We start from the raw sequence: 25,322 nt of genomic DNA, 5'->3' as shown, positions 1-25,322 counted from the left end.
CCAGCAGCCCCTTCAATGACCGGCCGATGTGCAGGATCTGCCACGAGGGCAGCAGTCAGGAAGACCTTCTTTCCCCCTGCGAATGTACGGGGACCCTGGGGACCATTCACCGCAGCTGCCTGGAGCACTGGCTGTCATCTTCAAACACCAGCTACTGTGAACTCTGCCACTTCAGGTTTGCAGTGGAGCGCAAACCCAGGCCATTGGTGGAGGTCAGTACGCGGGGCACATCCCCAAAAGCTTCGCTTTAATGAGTGAATCGTGTTTGTTCTTATACAGGCATCGCAGAGCCTTTGCAGCTCTGCTGAAGCTGAAGCAAGCTGTGTGTTTTGGGCTTGGCAAGGTGAGGGCAGGGGCTCAGGGAAAGGGCAGGAATAACAAAGCCCTTATTTTGAACCAAATCAAAACAAGCCAGAAGAATGGGCTTGATGGGTTTGCTTTCCTGTAAATGTGAGTGAAGATTTGGGAAACAGGGTGCAGCAAATTCCTAGTATACGAGCCAGCTTGGTAGAGGGTGGAAGAGAGGTAAGTAATAGTTTCTGTGGAACGTGAGGCAAGTGTATTAAATATGTGTCAGGAGTATTTTTTTTTCCATGTCTTTGAGAGAGAGGTAACAAACCAAGGAGCCTTGGAAACCTAGTTTCAATGTGAAGCCCACAAGAAGGAATTGTTCTTGCTCTGTGTCTGGCATCTTTAGCTATTTATGAGTGACCTTTTGGCCTCCTTTTGCCCATATACCAGACTCAACAGTGAATTGGACAACTGTTTCTCCTGTATCAATTAAAATTCAGTTTTTACAAACTGTGGATGCTTTAGTGGCTGCATGAAGTTTGACCATGAAGGTTGGGTTTTTTGGTCCTCAGGAAAAGAAAAAGAAAAAAGCTAGGATCACTGTCGTTACACTGTTAATGATCTTTCTCCTCCCCTATTTTCATTTGGAAAAAAAACCCATAAAAAATATGGTTCATGTTGGAATTAAAAGTGAATTACAAATAACAACATTTTACAAAAGTAATGAGAAGCATCTTATTGTACCAGTTGGTGACACAGACGCTTACATGCTAAGCATGGTTTCAGGACAACATGTCCTTCCTGTGCATCTTCATTGTTCCTGTAAACTGTAGCAGAACTGGGTGAAGGAGGTAGGGTGTTAAAAATAAGGGGGAGGAGGGGCATATTGTTTTGCTCGTATTCACGGATGAGAGGATGCGGGATAAAACTGACTGCTTGGAAGTGGGTCAGGGGCCCATGCAGAGATGGGGTGAGCAGTTGTCATTGAAAACTACCAAAATTTTTTCATGCCGGATTAAGTTAGGCATGCGCATTTTGTGTCTAAGCCTAAGGTTGTCTTCATTCTTCCTTAGGATCAGCAAAAAAGACATACATGACACACTATGTAGCACAAGACCTGTAGTCTTGTCAAGCCTTAACCAGAGCAAGCCCAGGCCAGCTGTGTTTGATTGCCCCGGGCTTGTTTGGTGCTTCTAGCAGGACTCCAGCCTCTCCCGGGAAGCTGGTCCCAGTTTGAGAAATGCTGCTGTTGAGTGTTCTCAGGCTGTCAGCGACTGAGCAGCAAAATCTTTATGACTGAGCATTCTCCAGTGAAGATGATGACACCTTCATCCAGCCAGCTGCTCTGAGCCTGCGCCAGGCAGTTTTCAGTTGGAGTTTTGGCGCGAGGGCGCTGCTGCTCTGAATTTGCCTTCTGAAGAGGAAGATAAGCGGTGCTGAGGCAGTGCAAAGTAAACAGTTAGATTTTAAGAGTCCAGCTTCTCCAAGCTGTTTCCTTGCAACAGCTGCTCGTGATGCTTGCTTTGCACAAATGAGACATGATGCTCTTCAGCGCTAACAACGATTGAAGACATGGAAAGCGAAGCTAACCCTGCCCAGGCTGGGGGCGTCTGGTCGCTTGATCATTCCCTGATGAAGTGAGGCTTCTTTTTTGCAAAAGCAGTAATAAATAATAGCAACAACAATAATAATAACGATAATAATGATAAAGCTATCTTTTGTTTCTCAGCTGAGGACAAATGAGAACGAGGTGCAAGAACATTTCTGAAACATAGTACACATTGTTAATTGATGTTTTCTCTTTACTACTTAATGTTTTCTTGCTCCTCAGCTACCATACCCACAGTATTGTAGTGCAGTAGTAATTGCATGCAGTTGCAGAAAAGGTTGTAAAAAAAAGCAACTGGCTTTCTTGACCTACTTTTTGATCTTCTACAAGGAGTATGTTTTCGGTTTAGAAGGGAATTGAAGCTGTACTATTAAAGTTAAGAGCAGCAGAGGAAAAGAGTAACTAAGATGGGTTGTATGCAAGGGTACAAATTAAGCAGGAAGATACCAGTCAAACTTCTTGATTTCTGTTAGTATAATTTTTTTGTCCTTAAAGTTTATACTTATTTAGTACACAGTGCTTTGAAATCCAAAGACATCTCCATGCAAGTAATTACAGCAAATCTGAAACTTCCCAAAGCATGACTAAAGCAGATACAAGTTGCTCGATTCCTCCATCTTCTGTGTCCTAAAAGCACCCTCCTCTCTGTCTCCCTGTTTTACCTAGGGTATGAGGGCACGGAGGGATGTGTATCAGGTATAGTAGGACCATCTTTTGCAAAAACCTGCTGTAATATTTGGATGAGTGACAAGCCAGAGTGGCCACCTGCTTTTAACTCCTGTGTGGGTTGGTTTGTTTGTGGGTTTTTGTTGTTTTTTTCTTGGGGGGGGGGGGAAGAGGGGAGGAGTCAAAGTTCTCTTCATTTAGTAAGATAATTAGATCTCCAAAGATTCCCCTGAACTAGATAATGGAATTGGTAAATGGTCCTTTGAGTGGAGGTGAATGATGAGTTTACCAATGCATTTTAGGAGGTCTCTGTGTAGTCATAAAGTCATTTGTAGGGCATAGTCTGTAGAAGCTTATCCAGTAACCCCTCAGCAGGCCCTATCTCACGCAGAGAATATATCCCATCCATTGATCAGTGACAGGTAATATAAAAATGCTTGAAGGAATCAATCATCATGTTCATCTTTTCTCCTAGAGATTTTCCATCAGGGAAAAAGAAGTGGTATTTCTGACTATTCAAAGACATATTGTTCACTTTCTTAAAGGGGTGAAAAAAAGAAGAGAACATGGTATTATGTTTTCTCCTCATCCCTTCGCTGGATTGATCACTGCTTCTTAGCGGCTTAGCTGTGGGAGCGAAGCAAATCCCAATGGAAACAAATTGAGACACTTCACTTGCTTTATCTAGAAATGTCATGTCTGACTTCATTCCTGCTGTTAGCACCCAGGAGAGGCTGCAGCAGTAGTGGGCTTTAAATGAAGTGAGCAGTAAGTGGCATGGGTGGTTGTTCCTTCCTCCCCCGTGTACATTATTATGGAAGCAGCAGACAATTTCTTGCTGTGCTTCCTGATTTGATCAGAACAGGCTAGTGAACCCATAGCATTTCTCCCTCTGCACCCCTGGCCACATTATTAGTTTTCCATTAGTTCGTTATGAAATGAAAGCAAGCGCTTGATAAAAATTTCTTGCAAGATGGCTTTTTGCCTTCTTTTAAGCAGTTGCCTATGTTCACACTAAGGATGTGGGTCCATGCATTCAAACAGGAGTTCTTCAGCTCAGATACAAGGGACATATCTACAGCTATATCCTGCCTCCTGCATACATCATGCATGGGATGCAAAAATGCAGGGAGATCACCTCTTCTTTCTCTCCCCAACTTATGTTGGGCACAACAGGCTCTTTTTTCCTGGAATTCTTTTGCAAGGAAAAGCAAAGGAAAAATAGCATTCATGTAGACCTCCATTTCCTCTTTTATCCTTCGTATCATTTGTCCATCATAAGCTTCTCTCTGGTCAACTGGGTTTCAAACTATGTACTTCTCAAGGGAGACATTCCTTTATCTATGCCACAGGACATGTTTTTGTTGTCTGGGGGAGAAACATCTCCCGAGAAATGTACAATTTGCTCTTTGCCACCCAAAACCCAACCAGAGAGGCAGGAAACAGTAGTACAGCCTGTCAGGCAAATCTATCCTCTCAACATTGCATTTGTGAAGCTTCAGTCATTCTTGGTCCACTCTTTTTTTTAACTCAGATTATTTTCCCCAGAAGAATAGTGTTTCTGAACCATGAATCAGGCATTATGGTGGGGATTTACCCCACCTTCAGCGTTCAAGGACAGTGATATGTGATTGCCATCCACCATTTATGTCTTTTGCCTCCTGCTATATTGCGTGTAGGAGCTCTGTGACTTGTCCTTCATCAAGTCAAAGAAGTACACGTCAGGGAATGCACACATTTCACCTCCTCCGCAGGTGTTTGTCAAAGGTTGGTCAGCCAAAAGGAGTGGTCTGCTTTACAGTTCCTTGTCTCCATACTGTTGACCTACACATGTCAAATGTGCCTTCTTTGATTTTTCAGTTGTCGGTAAGAATTGCTTTCTGTTGAGCCTTCACAGATGTTGTTAAATGGGTGGCTGACACACTGCAGGTAAGCGCAGAGCCCTCTCATGCCCTATCTGACTTTCAGCACTTAAACTGCCATGCTTATGGTCTGAACTAACTGGGTGGAAACTGTTGCACTCCCTCCAGATGACCTGCTTCTGGTGGGACTTCTGCTCAGAGGCTGGGATGATGCTCCTCAGCTCTCCACTGGGACCTGGGACTTCCTTATTTCTCAGCCACTCGTGAACTTGTTCACAATGCCTGCACTGGAGAGAACTTGATATATTGTTGTAAAGGAGCATGAGATGGATTGTGATAGAAAAAGAGTTTTTTTCATACTGAAGATCACTGAGTCCTGTTCATCTCCCTTCTGGAGGGCACCTGGCAAGCTCTGGCAAAGAAAACGGAAACGACCAACATCAATCAGACATAATCTTCTGTAGCATAAGCTTTCTGTAGCATCTTTGGAGCTGCCATTTGGAGTCATATTTTTGCTGAACAACATGTTGCTGTTGAGGCACTTGACAGGCATCAGAAGAGCAAGTCTAGCCATTTTGCTTGATTTCAAAGCTCCTCCTTCAGATAAGGGGATTGTTTGGAGACATCAGCAGTCCACTGTAGAGAGTTAAAAGTAGCTATTTGTCAGTAATCCAAAAGACGTTGTCCATTTACACATTACCGGTACATGCACATTCCCCTCAGTCCCAGGGCTCATGATACTGCAAAATTAAATTCAAGAAGTACAGTCAAGGTCTGAACCCACCTGTTCTACCGTGTCCTAGATGTGCAGCACCCTTGTACCCCTTGTAGTCTTCTGGAAACTAGAGATGTGTGGGATGTGCGCTTGGGCACACGGATATCTCATTGTGAATGTGCCTAGGGATGATGCATCTCAAAGAAAAAAAGTAGCCCTACTTCTGTCTCCCATGCCTTGGTCACCCCACTGCCAGTGAGAACCTGGCTACATTTGACGCAGAGGAGCCAGGCTGAAGCAGCAGAAATTCTAAGACGCCAGAGGAAAGAAGAGTCTATAATATGGTGGTTGGTATGCGTAGACCTGATGTTCGTCTTCACAAACCTGGAAGGATCTCAAAATAAACACAGTGAAATCAAACTGCAGTAATTTCAGTTAGTGATTTTTATAGACCTTCCACTTTTATATGAGCTGCTCTTTTAATGCAGCCAATCCACAGAAAGAAAGCCACTCTAGAAATGTGTGACATTATTAATGTAGGTGCTTTTGCTGTGTTTCAGCATAAAGATCAGGCAAGCTTTATTATGAGTATTATACATCATTTTTATCTCAATTTCCATATTGCTTCTATGTTGCTTCCACTTGGCTTAGTACAGAAATGGACGTGAAACATGGCAGTACAAATGTATTTATGTGCAATAAAATGTTGTTAGAAACAACCCAGCTACAACATAAATATGGTGTAAGAACAACATTATGTGACCACGTTAAGTTAGGCTTGTATTGCTTGTGAGTTATTTACATGTTTTAAACCAACCAGGATTTGGTATCTATTGGTTCATTTTTTGCAAACAAACAAACAGACAAAGAGAAAACACTCAGTTAACAGTATAAACTCAGAAGCAAAACAGCATGACTAGGAGAAAAATTAAAGGCAGGATAATCTTCACAATATTGGGCAGAAATTAACTTTGGTTTTTTCCAATGTATTGCTGGCTGTAGAGCTCATGCTAGAAAAGAAACATAAATTTAAAAAAACCCTAAAACCTACATCTGTGCATGAAGTAGTTAAGATGAGCTTACATTATAATTTAAAATTTCTAGAAGCCTTACACTGAAATATGGATTTAGTTTTTGTGCAAGACTTTGAGTCATGCTGGTTTTATCTGTTAATTTTCTTTCTACTTATTTTTCCCCTCCACTGCTCAGTGAAGCAAGTCATTAGCATTAAATTACTGTAGTGAAGAGACACCAGATTTGCTACACATAGTTTGTAGAAGGATCACTCTTAAAGCCACAAGGAAAATGGTGACTCAGTGTAGTCACCAACAAGGAGAACTTTAATGAATCTCAAGTTTGGAGGAACTGCAGCTGTCAGTAGCGCACATTAGGGCTGGGGGCAAGTAACTTAAGTCTACATTATCCCTCCCTTCTTGACCCAAAAAGGGCAAAAACATAACCTCTTCAAGATGCACTTTTTACATGTAGAATACCATACTCTATTCATTCCTAATGAGGAAAACCGCAGACAACAAAACAAGCTGTTCTCTCTCCTTTAAAGAAAGAGAAATGAAATAGTTGTTTCGTGTTCTTTAGAGAAGAGTTTTGCTACAGTGGTTGACTTTTCCCAAGCACAAATCTTTCTCATAGTACTGACAGCAAGAATGCAAACAAGAGCAACCCACCCGCCCCCCTGCAAAAAAAAACATGAAGAAAAGCAAAAATTACTTGTCAGTGAACAGACTGTGCCTTTAAACGATTGCATCTCTAACTGCTCTTTCCTAAATTTAAAGAACTAGTGATCAAGGGCAAAAAACACTGAGGAAAGGTCCCAGGAGAAAGTAAATGAACAATCAGAGAGGAAATAGCTGCTTTGGAAAAGACCAAATTATATTTTTTAAGGACTAGCAAGATGAGGAAAGATGCAGTGGGTTTTCAAAGAAAAAGCTATTTTTGTTTTAGATAATGGTATTGTTGACTTCTCTTTGGACATCATGATTCTGTAATACAGTTCTAAACTGCCTGGTTATCATCTCTGTCCTGCTGGCAGCATTTCCCATCACCAATAGGAGTCAGTCAAAGTTTGCTTTTTCTAGTAAAAAAAAAAAAAAAAGTGCTGAGATGAATAGTTTTATTGCATCTGTCTTTTTGGAGAGCTACCAAGAATTTCTTATCTATCATGTCTTTAGTTTCCATGTATTTGAGCATGTAGATCAGGACATTTGCAATGTGTTGAAATATGGGCTGCCAATAGCAAATCTGCTTTGCTTTTGATTCAAAATGCAAAACGTGATTTTTGTTGATTGATTTTCTTGAATGCATACATTTGTCTGCCTAATTGGGAATACATTCATCCAAAATAGCATGGGAACTCTGGAAAAAAAAAAGAGATAAAAGGAAATACTGCTTCTCCTAGAGTTCCACGAGATCTTTTTTTCTTGACACATCTTGAAATCTTTTACCTGATACAAGCATCACATCAAATATAAACTAAAAATGGGTAGCAGGAAAACAGAATAGGAGTAAGCCAGACTAACGTTAAAGAGTATAAGATTGTTTAATAGGACCTGCAAGAAATTTCATAGATTTTTGTAGCACAATATAGCAAGCTGTGTTGTTTGTTTTCACAGTGAGAGAGTTACTAGTACTGTTTTTAGACATAAAAGTTGTATAATCCAGGAACGGAACACCACATCTACTGGCCACTGTATTGTTGCTACTTGGTGAAGCATTGTCTGTCAAAATCCTGTTTTTCAGCTGGCAGACTACCCAAGGTCTAGCTTGCAAATTCGGTTATGGTGTGATAGCAACAGCCTGCAGTACTCTCCTTGCACTTAGCTACCACCTAGGGTTGGTTCCTATCTGGACTGTGGTTTATTCTTTTTACAAAACAAAAAAAAATTAAATACACCACACTTACAATGAATAACTTATTCTTTCCACTTACAGAAACCTGCAGATGAAATTAATTTGCTATTTCAAAAAGTAGCTTTGGCTCATCCAGGCATCCACAATTAACATATTTCCTGGACTGGAATTAAAATGAAGGTTAAACTTAAATAAGAGCAGACTGTGTTACAAAGAGGCCATAATATTAACATAATCAATTTGCAGAGATCAAACCATTTAGTTTCTAGTTGTCAACAGGCCTCTGTCTCTGGGACCAACCTCTGTCTCTGGGACCAAAGGAGCATCTCTGTGGACTGTCACCATGGCCTTGCTAAAAGCACCCACTGAAGACAATAACACTATGCCAGTAACTGAATGTTTGATCTAAGCAGGAAACCCAAAAACTGAAATATAAATATTTTTTCAACTGAAAAGTAACTGTCAAATGTTTGTTTTCCTTGGCAAAACATTAACCTAGAAAAGTTTCAAGTCACCCCAAATGTTTCATTGCATTGAAAACAAACACACATACCATTCTGGTCTGGGAGACTTTATTTTAAGTTACATGTCGTTAAGCTTAGTTTAAAAACATTTAACTGAAATAGCTTAAACTTTTCAAGTAAAAAAGTATTTGAACAAAACGGTTCAGATGTAATTTATTATTTTTTTTTTGACCAATAAATGGACGTCCTGGTCTTTTAAAATGTCCTTCATTCAAGAGAAACACTGTAAAAAAACAGGCAATATCAATCTTTCTTTGCTTAAAGACCAAGGCAAAATGCTCTCACTGGTCACTGCTGGCATGAAACCAGAAATTACAATAATTGCTAGCAGTTTTGCTTGTGTACAGACTGCTTTCATCAATATTCACTGCAGAGCTATCGACGTGAAAAGAATGAAATGAACTGATACGTTTGATGTGTAATAAACTATTTTTAGTTCAAAGGGAAACACATTTAGGGAAGACAATTCCTTCCTGTCTTCTCCCCCCAGCTTCATATGTGATAACTATTTAAATACCTTTAACTAAAAAGCAGTGTGATGGATTTTCTTCATACTCTGTGGTATCTTCTTTGCTGCTGGTACAACTCCAGGAACATTTATGTAAAATCAATTTTCAATGAAAACGTAGTGAACTAAAAAGGGCTTCCCAGTAGAAACAGGTTATAGCCTTAGGATCTGATCTAGAAAACACTATGCATGTACTTTACTTAGCGTTTGTGAGTCATCTAATTGAAGTTAGACCTATGGAGGTGAGTGCTTCCAGGATTTGGCCTTTGGCACGGGTGAAGCAGCTCAAACTTGTGGAGGTGTTTTACAGAAGTTTTCTGCTGGCAGCTCATTTTAATTAGGTTAGATAAATTCCTAGTCTGAGCCTCTCCAGGGTGTTCTGGTCCTTGGTTGCTGCTTGTGCTGATGATTTCCTTCTCCAAAGGTAAGTCTTCACTTTGCTGGCAGATCGTACAGCCTGGTTTTGCATGCATTTTTAAATATCAGGTAAAATTTTGGAAGCCAGTAGTGGGATCGTAGACCAAAAGTCTCCCAGGGACTGTTGCAAATCCATATTGAGTTCCTGAGCACTAGAGTTGACATTCAGTTGACTGAAGCATGGAGACCCTCTGATGAAGGTCAAGAGCTCAATTTAACCTTTCTAGGGCAGAAAATAATTTAAACTCAGCTCTGTTTTGTGACGTACCTGCAACAAATCCTTGTATGTGTATTACACGTGGCAGCCTGTGGGGTGAAGGAGCCTTGGGTGTGTTAACAGTGTTTTTCTCACGTCAAATGCAATACATCAAAAATCTCTTTCAAAATGTAAGTAAGATCCTTCATAAAACTGTGACAGCTTTGGGGGTTTTAGCCTACACTGCTGTTCTCGGGAGGCTGTTCCAGAGTTGGATCCTCTGAAGGCTGGGAATTTTTTTCTGCTTCCTACCCTAAATTTATTTACAGCCAGCTGTTATCCATTTGTTCTTAAGCCAACATGATCCATTAGCTTAAGTAGCACTTCTCCTTCATGGATGTCTCCCTTCAGTTCTCCCTTCTTTTGGCCATCCCCAAGATGCATTTAGAGCATCACTTTGCTGGGTTAAATGAGGCAAACTTTTGAAGTCCCCTGTTGTGGTGTGGGCTTTCCGTTTTCTCGGTGCCCTTTCTGTTTCCCAGTTGAAGCGATCCTGTCTGCACGCAGGAGGAGATCGCCTTTCCGTCTCAGGCGCGCATCTGCCACTGCCTGCAGCCACATTTGCTGGGCAAAGCGACGTATGGCCGAAGATGTTTCCCTGCCCAGACTGATTGCTGCAGCTGCCCTTTTGGGGAGTGCCCGTCCCCTGCCACGCAGGTGGTCGGGGTCATTTCATCAACACCTGCCCAGTGTTGCTGAGCTTGGCTGAGCAGAGCGCCCCTGTGGTGGAGCAGGGTGTGTGGTCCAGGCCACTGCGGCAGCAGCAGCACCCACTGCCCAAGGGATGGCAGGGATGGCGGGGGGAGCAGAGAGCTGTCATGCGGCCATTGCCTTTAGCGCAGGGTTTGGGGGGTGTTTTGCTTGTGTGCAGACCCTGTTTGGTATGTGTCACTGTGAGGGAGGAGGTGGGACCCCATGTTTCTTTGAGGGGCTGGGTTCTCATCAGGTGTGTATCAGTCACCAGGGTTGCTTTGCATGTGTCAGTCATGAGCCAGTATTGGGTTGTGTGTCAGGCGCTACGCTTACCCGTTCTTGAATTCATGCTTGCCACCACTCCTACAGTCAGTCTGTGGCTTGTCACTCTGGCTCTCCACCTGTGAGTCAGGAGCAGGAATCACTAGTCACTTTAAGACAGCACTTGATACAGACCAGCGTTTTGCTTCAAACGTGACCCTCTTTATGACCTTTTTTTTTCCCCACAAAACGGAAATTATTATTGTGAAGGTCTGAATTTATTGCAGAAATAATTGAGCACATTGACACATTTTAATAGGGCAGATTTCAGAGTATCATAGCACAGATCTGACAGTTGCATCCAACCTTACATCTCATTCTTTGCCAGCAGGGTAGTCGCTACTGTACTGCCACGCTAATTAATAAGCTCAGCACTTTGTTAGGATCATTGTGTGGGTTTCACTTTCACAAAAGGATTTGCTGACCTGGCTTTTTAGCTATAAAGTAACTTGTCAGTGCACATTTACAAAACAAAAGACTGAAACCTAGAATCTAAACAGAAGCAGATTTAGAGTTTTCATAACTTCTGGAGAAAAATAGGTGCTTGTGATTGAAATCCATACAGCCACTGAAATTACTTATTCATTGCTTTTGAATCCCACTTCAGAACTAGCTAATGAAACGTCTCCAGCTTTTAAGGTTAGGCTGTAGAATGGTGGGGGCTTTATTTATTATTTAACACTACTTTTCTCTGTCCTCGCATGATCTAATACCTGAATTGCTTGGGTTTGATTATTTGTTCATAGGGATCAGACAAGACATAAGGAGTGCAGGGAGCCGTCAGCCAGTGGAGCAGTCTCGCACCATTTTTGTCTCCTCAAACTTTCAATCAAGTTAGATGGCACACTGCAAAATGCCATCTCAATTCAAGTGCATTTTACTGTTTCTCATGAAAGTTAAGGGAGTCGCAGGGCAGAGATGACAACACCTGCCTTAATGTATATGCTTCCTTGCATGTACATATTCTTGCTGTTCTTCCTTCTCACTCAGATCAATAAACAGTATTTCTTGCACTAGCCGAGCTACACAGATGCCAAAGGGATCACAACAGACTGTGATTCGAGGATGCAACCTCCACTAAACGGACTCTGAAATGTTGCAGTGTGTTCTTCACTGCCCAGTTACAGGGGTGACAGTCAACATAGCACTGAGATAAGGAGATATTGGCGTTTTAAGGTCTGCCCTGGGAAAGTGGGGAACACCTGCAGTTCCCATTGAGATAAAGAAGTGCAGGTGCTCAGCAATTCTCTTGCAGGTCACCTTTTAAACAAGTACTTTTCACATAACCTTTAAACAGTCACCTTTAAAAGCAGAATCTTCACTACCAGGTGCTTTCAGTTCCTCTCATTTTCCTGGCGGTTTCGCATTACAGGGATTTGTGGAAACCGAACAAGGTGAAAGTTGCAATCAGACCCGTCTAGAAACAACCAAATACAACCTGGAACTGTTACGCACGCACCCTTGCATGTGTTTTTAAGTAAATGGAATGAAAGCTCCGAGGAGAGTGGTGTGAGCCTTTCACACATGACTATAGCGTTCTCTATGAAGTTACAATAAAATGCTGCTTGAATGTAAAGATATGTCTTCTTATTTTGTACAAGCTCTACAGAAGCAAGTTTTGGTTGCAGCCTCTTCCTGTTCTCTCCCACAGACCGATAGGGTGGGGAGGGGTGAGCAAGCAGCTTTGTGGGTTCTTAGCTCCTGGTTGTGGTGAACCCTCCACGCCCGGTATTCTGGTGTTTTAAATTATCTTGAGCTTAAGACACTGCTTGGAAAGGAAAAAAAAAAGAATACTGAGCCTCCCTCTAACTAGTGTATTCTGTTACAACTTCTTGCTTATAGTAGTAGGTAGCAGTTATGAAGCACTTCCCATTTCCTTAGGATTTTAAAAGTATTCAAGCAAATTAAATGCCTACATCCTGCAAAAAATGTTTATGAACATATTTTTGTGTTCTTCTAAATTCCTGAGTCATACGTGACACTCAGGCTGCTGAGTTACTGTGTTGCAGTTAAACCTCACAAAATCCTGTTTATTTTAATTTATTATTTCCATCTGAGAGATGGTGAGTCTGAGGCAAACTTGTCTACTGGTTTGTGTCCTTCTGCTAGTGCCAGATGAGTGACTGCCTGTTCCTGGTTGCACTCTGGTTTTACTGTCGTTTTGCCCCATATGAAGATGGAGAGAAAATGCTGTATTTGTTTTCATGGTATTGGAAAAGATGAAGCAGGGTCTGAAAATAATAGAGGGCTGCAATGGATACCTGCATGAGAAATATTCATTAGCTTGCACACACTGTTAGGCTTGCCCTGTCTCATCAAGACTCTTGAGTCTTGCTGTTCCTCTGAGTCATAGCTGTAGCACTGTAATATGGAAGAAGAAAATAACCTGAGGTGGCTGTGAATAAAGGGCATTAACTGGTGAAGGGGTGAAGTTGCCTCCCCAGCCTTAGTTTCTGGAGATAAAGAGACGGGACTTCTACTGCCATGTGTAACACAAATGAGAGGCTCAAACGGTTTAAGGGTGCATGAGCCTTATCCATGTCCGCTGGCGCAGAGCTGCTGCTCTGATGACTGATAATGCAGTAGCTCCCTGGAGGAGCGTGACTTCCCTTGCCTACAGCATGGCCTCTGCACTCAGAGCCGGCGGTCTGGGAGGGATGCACCAGACTGGGAATCAGTACCTGCCCTGCTCTGGGCTCCCTGCTCCAATCACTCCGGCCGTGGGGGTCATGGCAGCTCACTCCACCTCTGCTGCGCGTTCCCGGCTCTGGCTCCTCTGCTCAGATTGTGGACTCTCTGGGGCAGACACTGTGCGGAACTTGGTGTGAGGGCCCTCAGTGGCCAGGGTAGTATAGAATCATAGAATCATTTGGGTTGGATGGGACCTTAAAGACCATCTAGTTCCAACCCCGCTGCCATGGGCAGAGACACCTCCCACTAGACCAGGCTGCTCAAAGTCCCATCCAGCCTGGTCAAATGTATGTGCAGCTCCCAGGCTGGTTGGGGTTCCCAGATACCACAGTAAGAAATATTGGCTATCCTTGGTAGTACTATGCATGTAGGTATATGCTCAAAGAACAAAAAAAACACATAAAAGGATGCTGCAGAGCAGTTTTCACCAAATCCTACAGCTTACATTGGCAAAAATTGCAGGACTGGATAGTCTTACTGTTCAAATACTGTTCAAATCAAATTGAACGATGAGTCTTTTTTATTAAAAGGTCCCAGTGTACTGTTGTGGGCTGAACTTCTTTCATCTCTGATATCTAAAATACAGATTATAGAAACATGGGCGTATGGGCGTGATAGCTGGTAAATCACCCTTCGTTCCAGCAGTTGACTTTCAGGCACGCTGTTTTGCAAGATTAATACCCTCTTAATAAAAGTAACCTTGTGTGCATTCAACTCTGCTTGCATGTGGATGTCTGAAAGCAAGTTGAAAATGGCTTTGTTAATACAACAAGTAGAATGTGAAAAAAAAAATCATCTTAAAATAGCTTACAAAATATTATCAAACATTTTTTGCACTCTGGAGCTGTCACATGTGATTCTTTCCATATTAAGAAGGGAGCTTCTCAAAGAGTTCAGCAGCCAAATGCCAGGGCCTGCACTACGCAAAGCACATCCCCTTCTGAAGGCAGCTTTTACTACAGCTGAATAAACGATGTGGGAGGTACGCGTGGCTAGAGATGCACATCAGGAGGCAGCGAGGGGCAGAAGTTGGGATGGGAGCTCTCTAGGGACAGCCAAAGCCACATCCTGCATGTGGTCCATGTGCCCTCCTCAAAGGGACTGGTTGGCATTTTGCAAGCAAGCAGCTCATCTGAGGTAAAACATTCTCCCTGTGCTGACACTTGCTTTGTCTGTGTTTTTCCTGCAGTGGCTGAGGAACCCAGGGCCCCAGCATGAGAAACGGACTCTCTTTGGAGACATGGTGTGCTTCTTGTTTATCACTCCACTGGCAACCATCTCCGGCTGGTTGTGTCTACGAGGAGCAGTGGACCATCTGCACTTTAGTAGTAGGCTAGAAGCTGTTGGCCTCATTGCACTCACTGTCGCACTCTTCACTATTTACCTCTTTTGGACCCTAGTAAGTATTGCTTTTCTATTCAACTCACAGGAATAAGCAAAAGAACAAATTAGAAAATTAATTACACAGAGTGCTGTAGAGCAGGTAGGCCCTTGTACAAAACATTGCTTATACTTACCTTCTGTATTGATAAAGTTACATCTGCAAGAAACCTCTTGGTTCCACGCCGTTCAAGTTCTCTGGAAAGCCAGAAAGACAGTTTACCTTTGGGTTAGTAATTCCCAAATCCCAAACACCAGAGGGAATAGCAAAAGGGAGACGGGGAAGTAACATGGAGGAGTTCAAGACAGATGCTATAGGAGGGAGTTTCATCAAAGATAACGTGCAAAAGGTGAAAGCACAGTGCACAGAAAAGCTTTAGGTCAACAACTTGGCTGCCAAAGATGATTCATATTTTACTCTATCCCAACATCTGGCCAATTCTACAATCCAAAAGCCTTGGATGTGTGTGCATCCCATGCTTTCCCCATTCCTCATGCTCTTGGTACTGTGGGAACTCCATGGCAGAACACACCTTACACCCAGGCCTGTAGCAATGTATCTGCCTTTGCAGCGCGGATTAAATCACTGCCTCGTTCCTGTCCTGCACCCGGGTGTGCTGTCACTTGTGTGCTGACCCATCCCAAAAGCCACTTGTTTTTTGTCAAGTTGTTAAACTGAGATCAGTTCCTGGCCACAGCACGCCAACAAACAGTTGACCTTGGAGAAACGAAGAGAACCCAGAGCACAGCTGCCAAAATAAGTGTTATCTAGCTGTGGTCTGGCAGTTCACTGAAAAACCCAGGTTACTGTTGAGTTCGACAGTTCACACCTCTGGCTCTGGCGGGGGAAGGAGAACAGAGGAGCAGCTGCGGACAGGGAGCGTTCACACTAGCAGGGTAACGCCCGTGCGGTGGTGCAAGGCTGTGAGAGGAAAAGCTCATCTCAGCCTGTGCTGTCCAGCGTGGGGGCAAGACCACTCTCCAGACCCAGCCCAAACCACGACAGCCACCCTGCCTGTGGTGCTGCCACAGACACTAGTCCCAGAGGGCCAGCACCCAGCTCTGCTCCTCAGTGCGTATGGCCACATGATGCATGGCTGACCCCTTCCAGCAGTTTTTGATCAGTGTAAGCTCTGAGGAGGTGGCACTGTAAGAAGCGCACTAGTAGAGCTAGCCCACAGCAAGAAACCCGTATGTTGCACCCAGAGCAATCTTAGAAAAGGAGAGGTGGGGGGGAAACACAAAAACCCCACGCTACCTGGCAGCTAGCTCCAAGAAAGCTGTGAAAGGTGACATCCCATTTGCTTCGTTCATGACAGCGAAACCCTGTCTCATCCATAGAGGACTGCAGGCTAATTTTAGCAGTGCACAAGAGTAGGGAAAGCGCCCTGTTTTGGCACAGCCTCCTGCAGTTTCTCTTTTTGTTGTTTCTGCTTCCATCTTCTGTGAAGCAGCAGCACTCCCCCTTTGACAGGATGCCCATTTACTCCAGCAGTGAGGTGGCACTTGTATTTGCTGCAGTACTGTGTGTAGACGTGTCTGTCAGGTGAAGATTCTTCAAATTTCCTATGTGAATGACTATCTTAGAAACCCAAATGCTTTCCAGTTTACCTAATATACGTAATTCACAAGCACCAAAATGGTTGCAGGTTGGTAAGGATAGCCTGGCTAAGTAGTTGGATTTAATTACCCATGACACATGGACATATCTGACCTTGCTCATTAAGACTTCTGCAGCATCTCAGTTGTAGTCCCTAACACCGCCTGTTGCATTTGCATCGTAAGTGGCAAAAATCCCTTCTGTTCATTTTATAACTTTTACTCCTTCAAAAGCATACAGGAAAATGTGTTATTGGCACTTGGAGAATATGGCAGTAGTGAGCCTGATAGTAAATGCATACCTTGGTTGATTTAATTGAAATACAGTATCTTTAACGACCACTGAGTTGTGGAAGATGTAGTCCACTCTAAGCTATTATTCAGACCAGCAGGAGGTGGATGGGCTAATGAAGCCCTGTGTTGGTCAGGGAAGGGCAAGGCAGGAAGCCTTTCAGGGCAGAGTAACCGTTCTGTTCAGCATGGGGTTAACTCAGTGGGCAGAGCAGAGAGAAGTGATGGGAGGGACTCTCAGGCTCTCTTCACAGTGCAGAGGGTGCCCTCATTGCCCCCACAGCATTAGTACTGGATGGAAGAGTTTTGAGGAGGTTTCGGTGCATCTGCACGTTAGTCAACAGGCTCGAGTGACAGCGTTTTCACACACTTTCTCAGAGGGCAGATTTGCAAGGTAGAGATTTAAAGCAACTACTTTACAAATGGCACTGAGCACCCTGCACGTGGAAGACATGGCTGAGCCCCATCAGTCATGCAGGAAAGCCCCAGCCTGCAGTTGCCCTGGGGAGGCTCCATGCCCCACTTCCCATGCAGCAGGGAATGGACCCACAGGCAGAAGCGCTAACCCCATCAAGTGCTTCAGCAGCACCTGCCCTTTAATTTTCAGAAATGAGAGAATCCTGCCCTGCTTGCTTAGTTATGGCTGTGCAGGGAATATATTGAGTGCTGTGGGGTAAATTACACACAACATGTGATATAAGGCTCCTTTAGGTCCTGGGAAAATTACGAAAACTAAAACTTCCTTTTACTTCCAAATAAATCAGCTTATTTTCTCTGGAGGCAAAAACTGGCATATGGATTATTTACACACCACAGTTATCCCAGTGAGCAGAGAACAGGAGAGATGCTATTTTTAGCATCCAAGAAGCTATTTTATCCCTTTCTCTAATACAGCCAAGTTCTCCATAAAATGCTGTTGCTTTTCCTCTACATTTAATAACTGTAACTGATGTACACACAGAGAAAAAGCCTGCTACTCCCAAGAAGAAAGCTTCACACACAAAACAGGTTGCTATTTAAACTAAGAATTCAGGGCCACAGTCTGCTTTCTCTTGCATGCAGGTAATCTTGACTCCTGTAAGATCAAGTAGCAGGTTGTAGTGCTACAGCATTTGGCCTTATAGCTTCCAGTATAACATAATGGCTTGTTTAAAACAAAGGCTATCCCAAATTAATTCAGAGTAAGTTCGAAAGATAGACATGCCTCTTGCTATCCTATTGAAGAGGCGAACAAAGGAGTTTAGCGTGCCAAGGACCGATGTAAATCTGGCCTTTGTTCAGCATCTCAAGAGTTTTGCATCCAGTGTAACAGTTTAGGGTGAGTAATGGTGGCTCTGCTGCAATCCAGTAGCTGACATCACTTGGAAACTGCCTCCAGGCAAGAACTCATTGTAAACAAGCTGTCAAACTTAACTAGGATATCCTGTGAAAATGCCTTAAACAAGCAGTTAAAGCCTGGCTTAACAATGAAGCTGTTCCTTGAAGAATCTCATGTGATGCTTTTTGCAAACTCAACCTAAATTCTATCTCACTCCTCTGAAGCAGTCACTGCATTTTGCATGGCATTTATCTTTGCAGGTGCTGTGTGGTTTTTTTGCCCTCCTCCCTCTACTACATGATTTCTGCTGACACTGCAGTGCCTTTTAAAAAGAGATTTCTCATGTTCTTTCATATACGATGTTCCACAGAAATGAAAATACAGACTTTTATCTTCAGGGGCAACAGAGGAGATTGAAAGGTGGGGAATCAGTTCACCTATTGGAAGAGCGTCTTTGGGCAACTGTTTAGTGAATAGGTTTCCCTTGTTAAGAGCAGACAGTTGTAAAAAGATCCAATTTAAAAAAACCCAGAAAGTCTTTTTTTTGTCCCTAGTATGATTTTATAAAGGTAAATAATTTATTTGGTTAAAAGCACCCTTTTTTGCAATGAGGAAAGGATTTTGAAGGATACATTCATAGGCATGTATATTACTTAATATCCCCCTGTACCTTCCTGGCAGCTAGCCTGTCATTGCTGTAGGGGCAGGAAAGCAAGGCAGCCTACACAGCCACTGCTCTGCAAACAGACTCAGCAGCGTCTTCCACCCACCGGAGCAAACCAAGCATGTTACCTCCAGCCTTTACGGCACCCTTTGCCCTCTGAATAGTGCTCCCATACAGAAATGGCAGAGGTGCCTAAAAATCAGTGACAAGTGACCAGCTGCACATGAAGACAGAACAGGTAACAAGACAAGGTTCCTCCTGTGCTCACTGCCTGGGTCCCTCCTGCCCACAGCTCAAGAACACGATAATTGTCATGTGGCACATTTCATCCAAAAGGACCCAAGCCAGTTTACAGGTTTGGGGGTTTGTTTGTTTTGTTTTGTTTTTTTAAACTGCACATGTACATCATCTTGCACAGATGTAACTTGCACTACACTTGGCTGCCACTAAAATAAACAGTAAACTATTTGAAAAAAATCAACCACAGGGCCCAGCTATCTTGTCTATCCATAGCAGTCATTCCTCTTCCACTATTAGCAGAACCACAGTAAGGTTGAAACTGGTTAGCTGATAAAAAATAATTAAAAGACAATCTAAATTGAGATACACATGTGTTGGCAGATGCCTCACACGCACCTTGTTGCATACATGCAATCTTGAACGTGATGCATTCATCTGTAAAGCATTACAAAGTAGAACATGCAAGCCCGTCAGTGTTTGCACACAGTTTAGCTGCCTGCAAGCCTTCACCATCCAGCCGATTACGTTACTTGTCAGTTTAACAGCTTGCAGCATGAATAGTACCTCAAACTCATTCTCATTGTAAGTGGCTGCCAGTAATTCTGGTTCTTATGAAAGACAGAGGCAGGATGTCTGGTTTTTTGATGTTACAAAAAAAGGGAATGAGAGGTGAGCAACAGCAGATAGTAGGGCACAGGCTGCTTTTCTCCTCTGCTCTGGCAACTTGGGGAACAAGCCATCTACATAGTAGGTCTCATCTTTGCCTGCCACTTTTTGCTCATTTTAATCCCACCCAATTAGGCTGTTCATCACCTTTCTGTTACACCTGAAGGCGTTTCCCCCCAAACCCCAGTTGATTTCTTGGAGGACCACAGTGACTCTAAACACTGCGCACCTCTCTTCTCTCCCCAGGTATCCTTTAGGTATCACTGTAGATTATACAACGAATGGCGTCGGACCAATCAGCGGGTGATACTCCTAATCCCAAAGTCTGCCAACGTCCCCTCCACCCAGCAGTCCCTGCTGGGCCTGCAGTCTCTCAAAAGGAACTCAAAGGAGACCATCGTTTGATTTGGGCAGTTCTTCACAGGGGCCATGCACTATAAGTATTTTCCTCAAACTCATGGGGATCAGACACCATCCAGAACCCAGGAGTGTGCTATTCTGATTTACAAACTCTTTGCAGAGGAAAAAAAATCAGTTTGAATTCAAATCATGGATGCTGCAATCATATGATATTTGCTAAGCTGCCAAACTTGTTTATTTAGCAGATACTGTATGGAATTCCACAAACTGGTGTTAATACTTGCATCATCAAGTGATGCAAACTTTTTTATTGTTTAAAATATTAAACTATGATAACTAACAATGCAAAACAGGTTTAATAAGTAAGTGCTTTGTTTTTATGATTTCCTGCTCCTACAGTAGTATTTCTTTAGGTAGCTGACAGTAACCGGCGCTGTTTTTTCTTTCCTAAAGCACAGCAATAGCATTTCCCCAGCTGACTTTATTTGAAAGTCCTTTATACCACTATTTTGGATTATTAAAATTTGTGTGTAATGAGTTCTGCAAATTAGCACATTATGTAAACACTATGAGGTGATTAGAAAATTATCTTCTCTGTTTCCTATTTGGCAGTGAAGTTCTGATGGGAAAATTCTTCAGTAACAGATTAGCACATGCAAAAGAAAGGAGTGACAAATCACAATAATCTTCTTACTCAAAAGTATTCTAGTACATACCACTCAGGAAAAAAATAATTGTACTTTTTCCGCTCAGAAGCAACCACATTCTGCACTGCAGTGCACATTCTGCTGGTGTGAATTGAAACTTAGCCAAGTTTACTCTGGATCTACACCAATCCGAATTTAACCCTAATTTAAGACTTGTTTTTTTCAGGAAAACTCTGCATACATAATGAGTGAGGTCATTAGACATGTTTTAGGAGCAGGAATTTGTCTTGCATAAAAATTAGCATTATTTTAAAGCTGCAGAATTTTCAGCTTGACAGGTAGATTTAGCAGAGCGTATGTTAAATGTGGCCTCTCATTGCAGCACTGAGACTAAGGCTCTTTTTTAAAGATATAATACACTGCCTACTATGGTGACCAAACTGAATTTGGAGCGTTAAGACTAGATTTTATTCCTGGGTGGCATTATCTGTTTCCCCTTTGCTTTATTCATTCAGCAATTCTTCACTCCCAGAAGAGACATACACTTAATGTAAAGAGACTTATTTTACAGAACTGCATGAAATTTCATTAACAAATGCTGCTAGAACTAGAAATTGATACATAGCCCCCCTCTGAACAGATTAATTTTTTAGAAATGTGTATAGATGGCAATGCCACCATGTGCTTTGCTTTCCAAACTCCGCAGGAGCTGAAAATAAAATGGAACACATAGCAAGATGGCTAATAATTTATAATTCAGATAGTTCAAGGTATTATGGGTGTTTACTATCAGACAAGACCTTATTTGATGTTGTGCGTGCTCTATGAAAGAAAAAGCTTAGTACAAAGAACCAAACCTGTTAGGTTTTTTATTCTGTCTTTGGACCAGTCTGGCTGCAGTCCTGTTATTTAACAATATTCTTTGTAACTGTCAATTTCATGGGGATATAAGAATCAACTACCTATATAAAGCAATAACAGCCTCATTCAGACTGTTTCACAGCAAGCCAAGATGTGCAAGAAAATCATGAACCTGCAGACCTATACTCATTAGTCTGACAGTAAGGTCAGAGGTTGGTCATACGTTTGGTGGTGAATACCTGCTTCTCTTCCAGAGAAAACTATGCAAGACTCTGAAGACATGGATATCAGAAACTCTGTGATGACCTGAGATCTGTACTGCTTTTTTTGAAATGGTCTTCCCAAAGGCAACTATCTGGATAGAAGACTGAACATGCACATAAGCAGGCAGTTCTAGGTTAAAAGAAAACCTGCTAGCCAGGGGTGCAGAAAAAAAGCAAGTCCAGCTGGGTCAGGACACTGTCAGGTCAGTGTTTTAATGCCTACACATTTGCTGGAGGTAAGCTTTCTTTAGAATTCTATTACTACTTTTGCTTCTTTGGGAGATAACCCAGAAAGCTGTCCGACAACAGGTGTGTTATTCCTAAGTACATACTATTCTTGGTTTTGTTTCATGAAACAATTCCACATCATCCTAATTTTTTTAAGTAGCTACTAGGAAAACAGTTATTCAAATCAAGCTGCAAGGTACATGCACATAGATCAGCCTAGTGACTTGGCCTAGCTTTTTTGTTTAAAGACATCTTATTTAATCTGAAGAAGGCATATTGAAGTGGCCAGAGAGAAAGTATGGTCCAGTTTAGCAAATACATTACTACTGTTGTTGCTTTGCTTGATGCATAAGGTACAGCAAAACTGACTGGTGAAGTCAATAGCAATAGACTCCCATGCATTTTCTTCAGAAAAACGTATGCCAGAAAAGACCCAGTCACACACTTATCCTTTTGCATTAAACCCATGGAAAAAAAGCATACTTTATAATCTTCCCTGTTTTTCCTAAAACATAAGAACAGGAAGGTAGGTGATATTATTTCTTATTCCTGCTTCTGTTCTGAACTAAAGACTTGCAGACAGAAGGCTCCTCCTGATGAGTGTTGCGTTTTCTTCCACTAGTTCAGGCTGTTGTTGCCACAGCCAAATTTCAATTAACAATTTTAAAACTGGATCATTACAGCAAATATTCTACAACAGCAGCAATACTAATTTTCATCTGAATAGATGTTAAAGACAACATTAACTGCAGTAGTAGCCACAGCTAGCAAAGCAGTACAGTGACATCTTTTTTATGCTATCCTTAAAGAGTTCCACGTTAAGCAAAAATAAAAGTTAACTAATAAAAGGATGGGGAAAATCTTTTCTTCCTCCCCTCCCCCATTTCTTTTGAAATAATATCACTCAATTTCCTTTTCAGCAACATTATGCTTTCTTTTCCTACAGCTGGCCTTGCCATTTACATTCCTTCCATATAAGAAGTTATATAGAAGTAGCAGTATTCCAATCAGTATTTTGAGCTGCAAGTGATAAAAGCAACAGCAACTTAAGCCGCCCAAAAAGGTCTCTAAGAAGCTGCAGACATAATACAGTTTTGTTTCTTCCTCTCACAAGCTGCTTGGCAATGATAGAGATTGCCATCCTAGGCCTATAGAGTTAAACCCACACAGAGTCGGCTACAATTCAGTATTGATGATGAGTACAATGCAAAATGAGGAGGTTTTGCGTCTCCTACAGAGACTAGTCTTGCAGGGAAAAGGCTATCACATCACATAAAAGAACGAACAAGATAAGACTTAAAGTAAGGTTGAGCATTGGCATTTGACAAAATGACAATGCTGAAAAGATACGAGATTCAACATCAGGAAGCTTGGCAACTCCTCGCTTCCTATTGTAGTGAGGAGAATAAAACAGAGGAAGCAGCCATATAAATCACTTAGGGGGAAGGGGGAAAGCACGTTTAATGGATAGAAGAAACTGATACAGAAGGATGTAACTGAAGATTGAGAAATACTATAGCTTTCTGTTAACTGGAAGGAAGTCGCGGCATAAGTAGGATTAAAGATACTTCAGGTTTTTTGGTTTCGTTCCGCCCCCCCCCCCTTACTCAACTGTATAGTGCTATCAGATTGAGACTTCAAACTGTCAAAAATACTTCATTTACTAAAAACAGCTTTGCATCAGTTTCACAGTAGGAATGCACACAGGGCAACGTGACAACTCAGTAAACTCAGTACCTAAAGGGAATCAGCGCCAACATATGCCTTTGATGCAATGGATACCATCAGAAAGACATATGAAAAGCTACTGGGAGAAACACTTATGCACTAAGAGAGAGCTAAAAAAGCTCCCCCTTGCAACCGAAGATAAGTTTTTAAAAAATAACTTAATAATTAAGCTCTTCATCTCTTATTGTTTATGAGACCGAGCTCAATTTAACGCATATCTGGTTAATTAAAAAAGCATTTTCCTTGCAAGCAGAACGGAGTACTGCCTGTTTACTGCCAAATACTGGTTTGGGTTATTCAAAAGTATCTTTAAAAACTATTAGACAATGCAAAATGCAAAGAGGCCCCTAGCTTTATAGATATCTAGCAGGCCCATAGAACAGGGAAGCCTACAGTATGGGTATATAATATGTCATGTAACTGATGACACCACACTGCATACTAATTCATTGCTGTTATTCCACATTTCAAATTTGATTTCCACATACATTTCCACAAGCTTTTTAAAAAACAAGTTACATCTCTCAACAGCTGCCAAGTTTGTTAGTACTTGTGATTGCCTTCAGTTCTTAATTTTTTTTTTTACTGACAGCCTCTTACACCTCATTATGGCAATGCTACAAAACATTTTTTCTTCCCTTTGATATTAAAAGGTTATAGAATTTGATTGTGATTTTTATTCATTGCTGTCATAAGTGTACAAAATACTTTCACAATAAAACGTGTTAAAATACAGAATCAATGTTGACATTCTGTCTACATCATCTACAACATTCAGAAACAAAATGCTATAGTTGCAGAGAAAACCAATGTTACAATTTCATGCCATGACTTACATTATGCAGAAGGTCAGACTTGCTTGCCAGTAATCTTTTCTGTTCACAAATGCAGCAGTCAAATCAGCTATGAAAATCCACATCCAAGAGTTAATTGATAACTGTAGCAAAATCCTATCAAACAGTCAGCTTAAGCTGAAATGTGCCTTTGTTGATGCCACCAAATAAAACTTCTTTGTTCAGGGTTAGTCACAGAACAAGTCCTGTATTTATGCAAACCCATAAAAGGAAACCAGAGGAGAGCAGGAAAGGACTTAGAGCAATAAATGCACACTAACCAAAACCTGAGAAAACAGCTAACTTTTGCCAAAATCCTATGATAGATCTAGTTGAATATTATCAATAATTAAGTGTCCCAGTGTTTCCTTGAGGTTAACCAGCATATACAAGGAAAGGCTAAATAAGCATTCACATCCATCATACATAGCCTCCATTCCTTTTATAAAAAAATCACCAGTTGTTAGTACTCATTGTCCTATTTGGGACAGGAGCTTTAAAAGCTTTTATTCCCCATCAACTACTTACTTTCTTTGCCTGGATGAAAATATTTCATAGTCAATTACCATAAAGCCATGAAGCCATTTCTGCAAAAACAGCAGTCCTCTTTTTTTTTTTTTTTTTTTTTCCCCACTAGAAGTACTTATGCTGCTCACAGTGCAAACTGAAAACAAAAGGCACTGTTTCACAGATCTGGAGTTTCCCCATAAAACACCCTCTTCAATCCAGTATCAAACTGATACACTGCTAAGAGTTAAATTTATCCATGAAAATTTAAAACCAACATTTAAAATTGCTTCTTTAGCATCTGTTGAACAGAAAA

At 41.9% G+C, this 25,322-nt stretch overlaps 1 protein-coding gene across 1 annotated transcript in view; it reads left to right on the top strand.

The window, feature by feature from the left end:
* MARCHF3 (membrane associated ring-CH-type finger 3) overlaps window positions 1-22,176 on the top strand; it is an 81,528-nt gene extending 59,352 nt beyond the window's left edge. The window contains exons 3-5 of the mRNA XM_063320911.1: window positions 5-212; window positions 14,611-14,820; window positions 19,826-22,176. Of these exons, the coding sequence (XP_063176981.1) occupies window positions 5-212; window positions 14,611-14,820; window positions 19,826-19,984 (577 nt within the window). The 3' untranslated portion in view covers window positions 19,985-22,176. The remainder of the gene's footprint in view (window positions 1-4; window positions 213-14,610; window positions 14,821-19,825) is intronic.
* The last annotated feature ends 3,146 nt before the right edge of the window (window positions 22,177-25,322 follow it).

Source organism: Chroicocephalus ridibundus, chromosome Z (assembly GCF_963924245.1).
Source record: "Chroicocephalus ridibundus chromosome Z, bChrRid1.1, whole genome shotgun sequence".
Lineage (NCBI taxonomy): Eukaryota > Metazoa > Chordata > Aves > Charadriiformes > Laridae > Chroicocephalus > Chroicocephalus ridibundus.
This window is presented reverse-complemented; position numbering and strand designations above follow the sequence as displayed.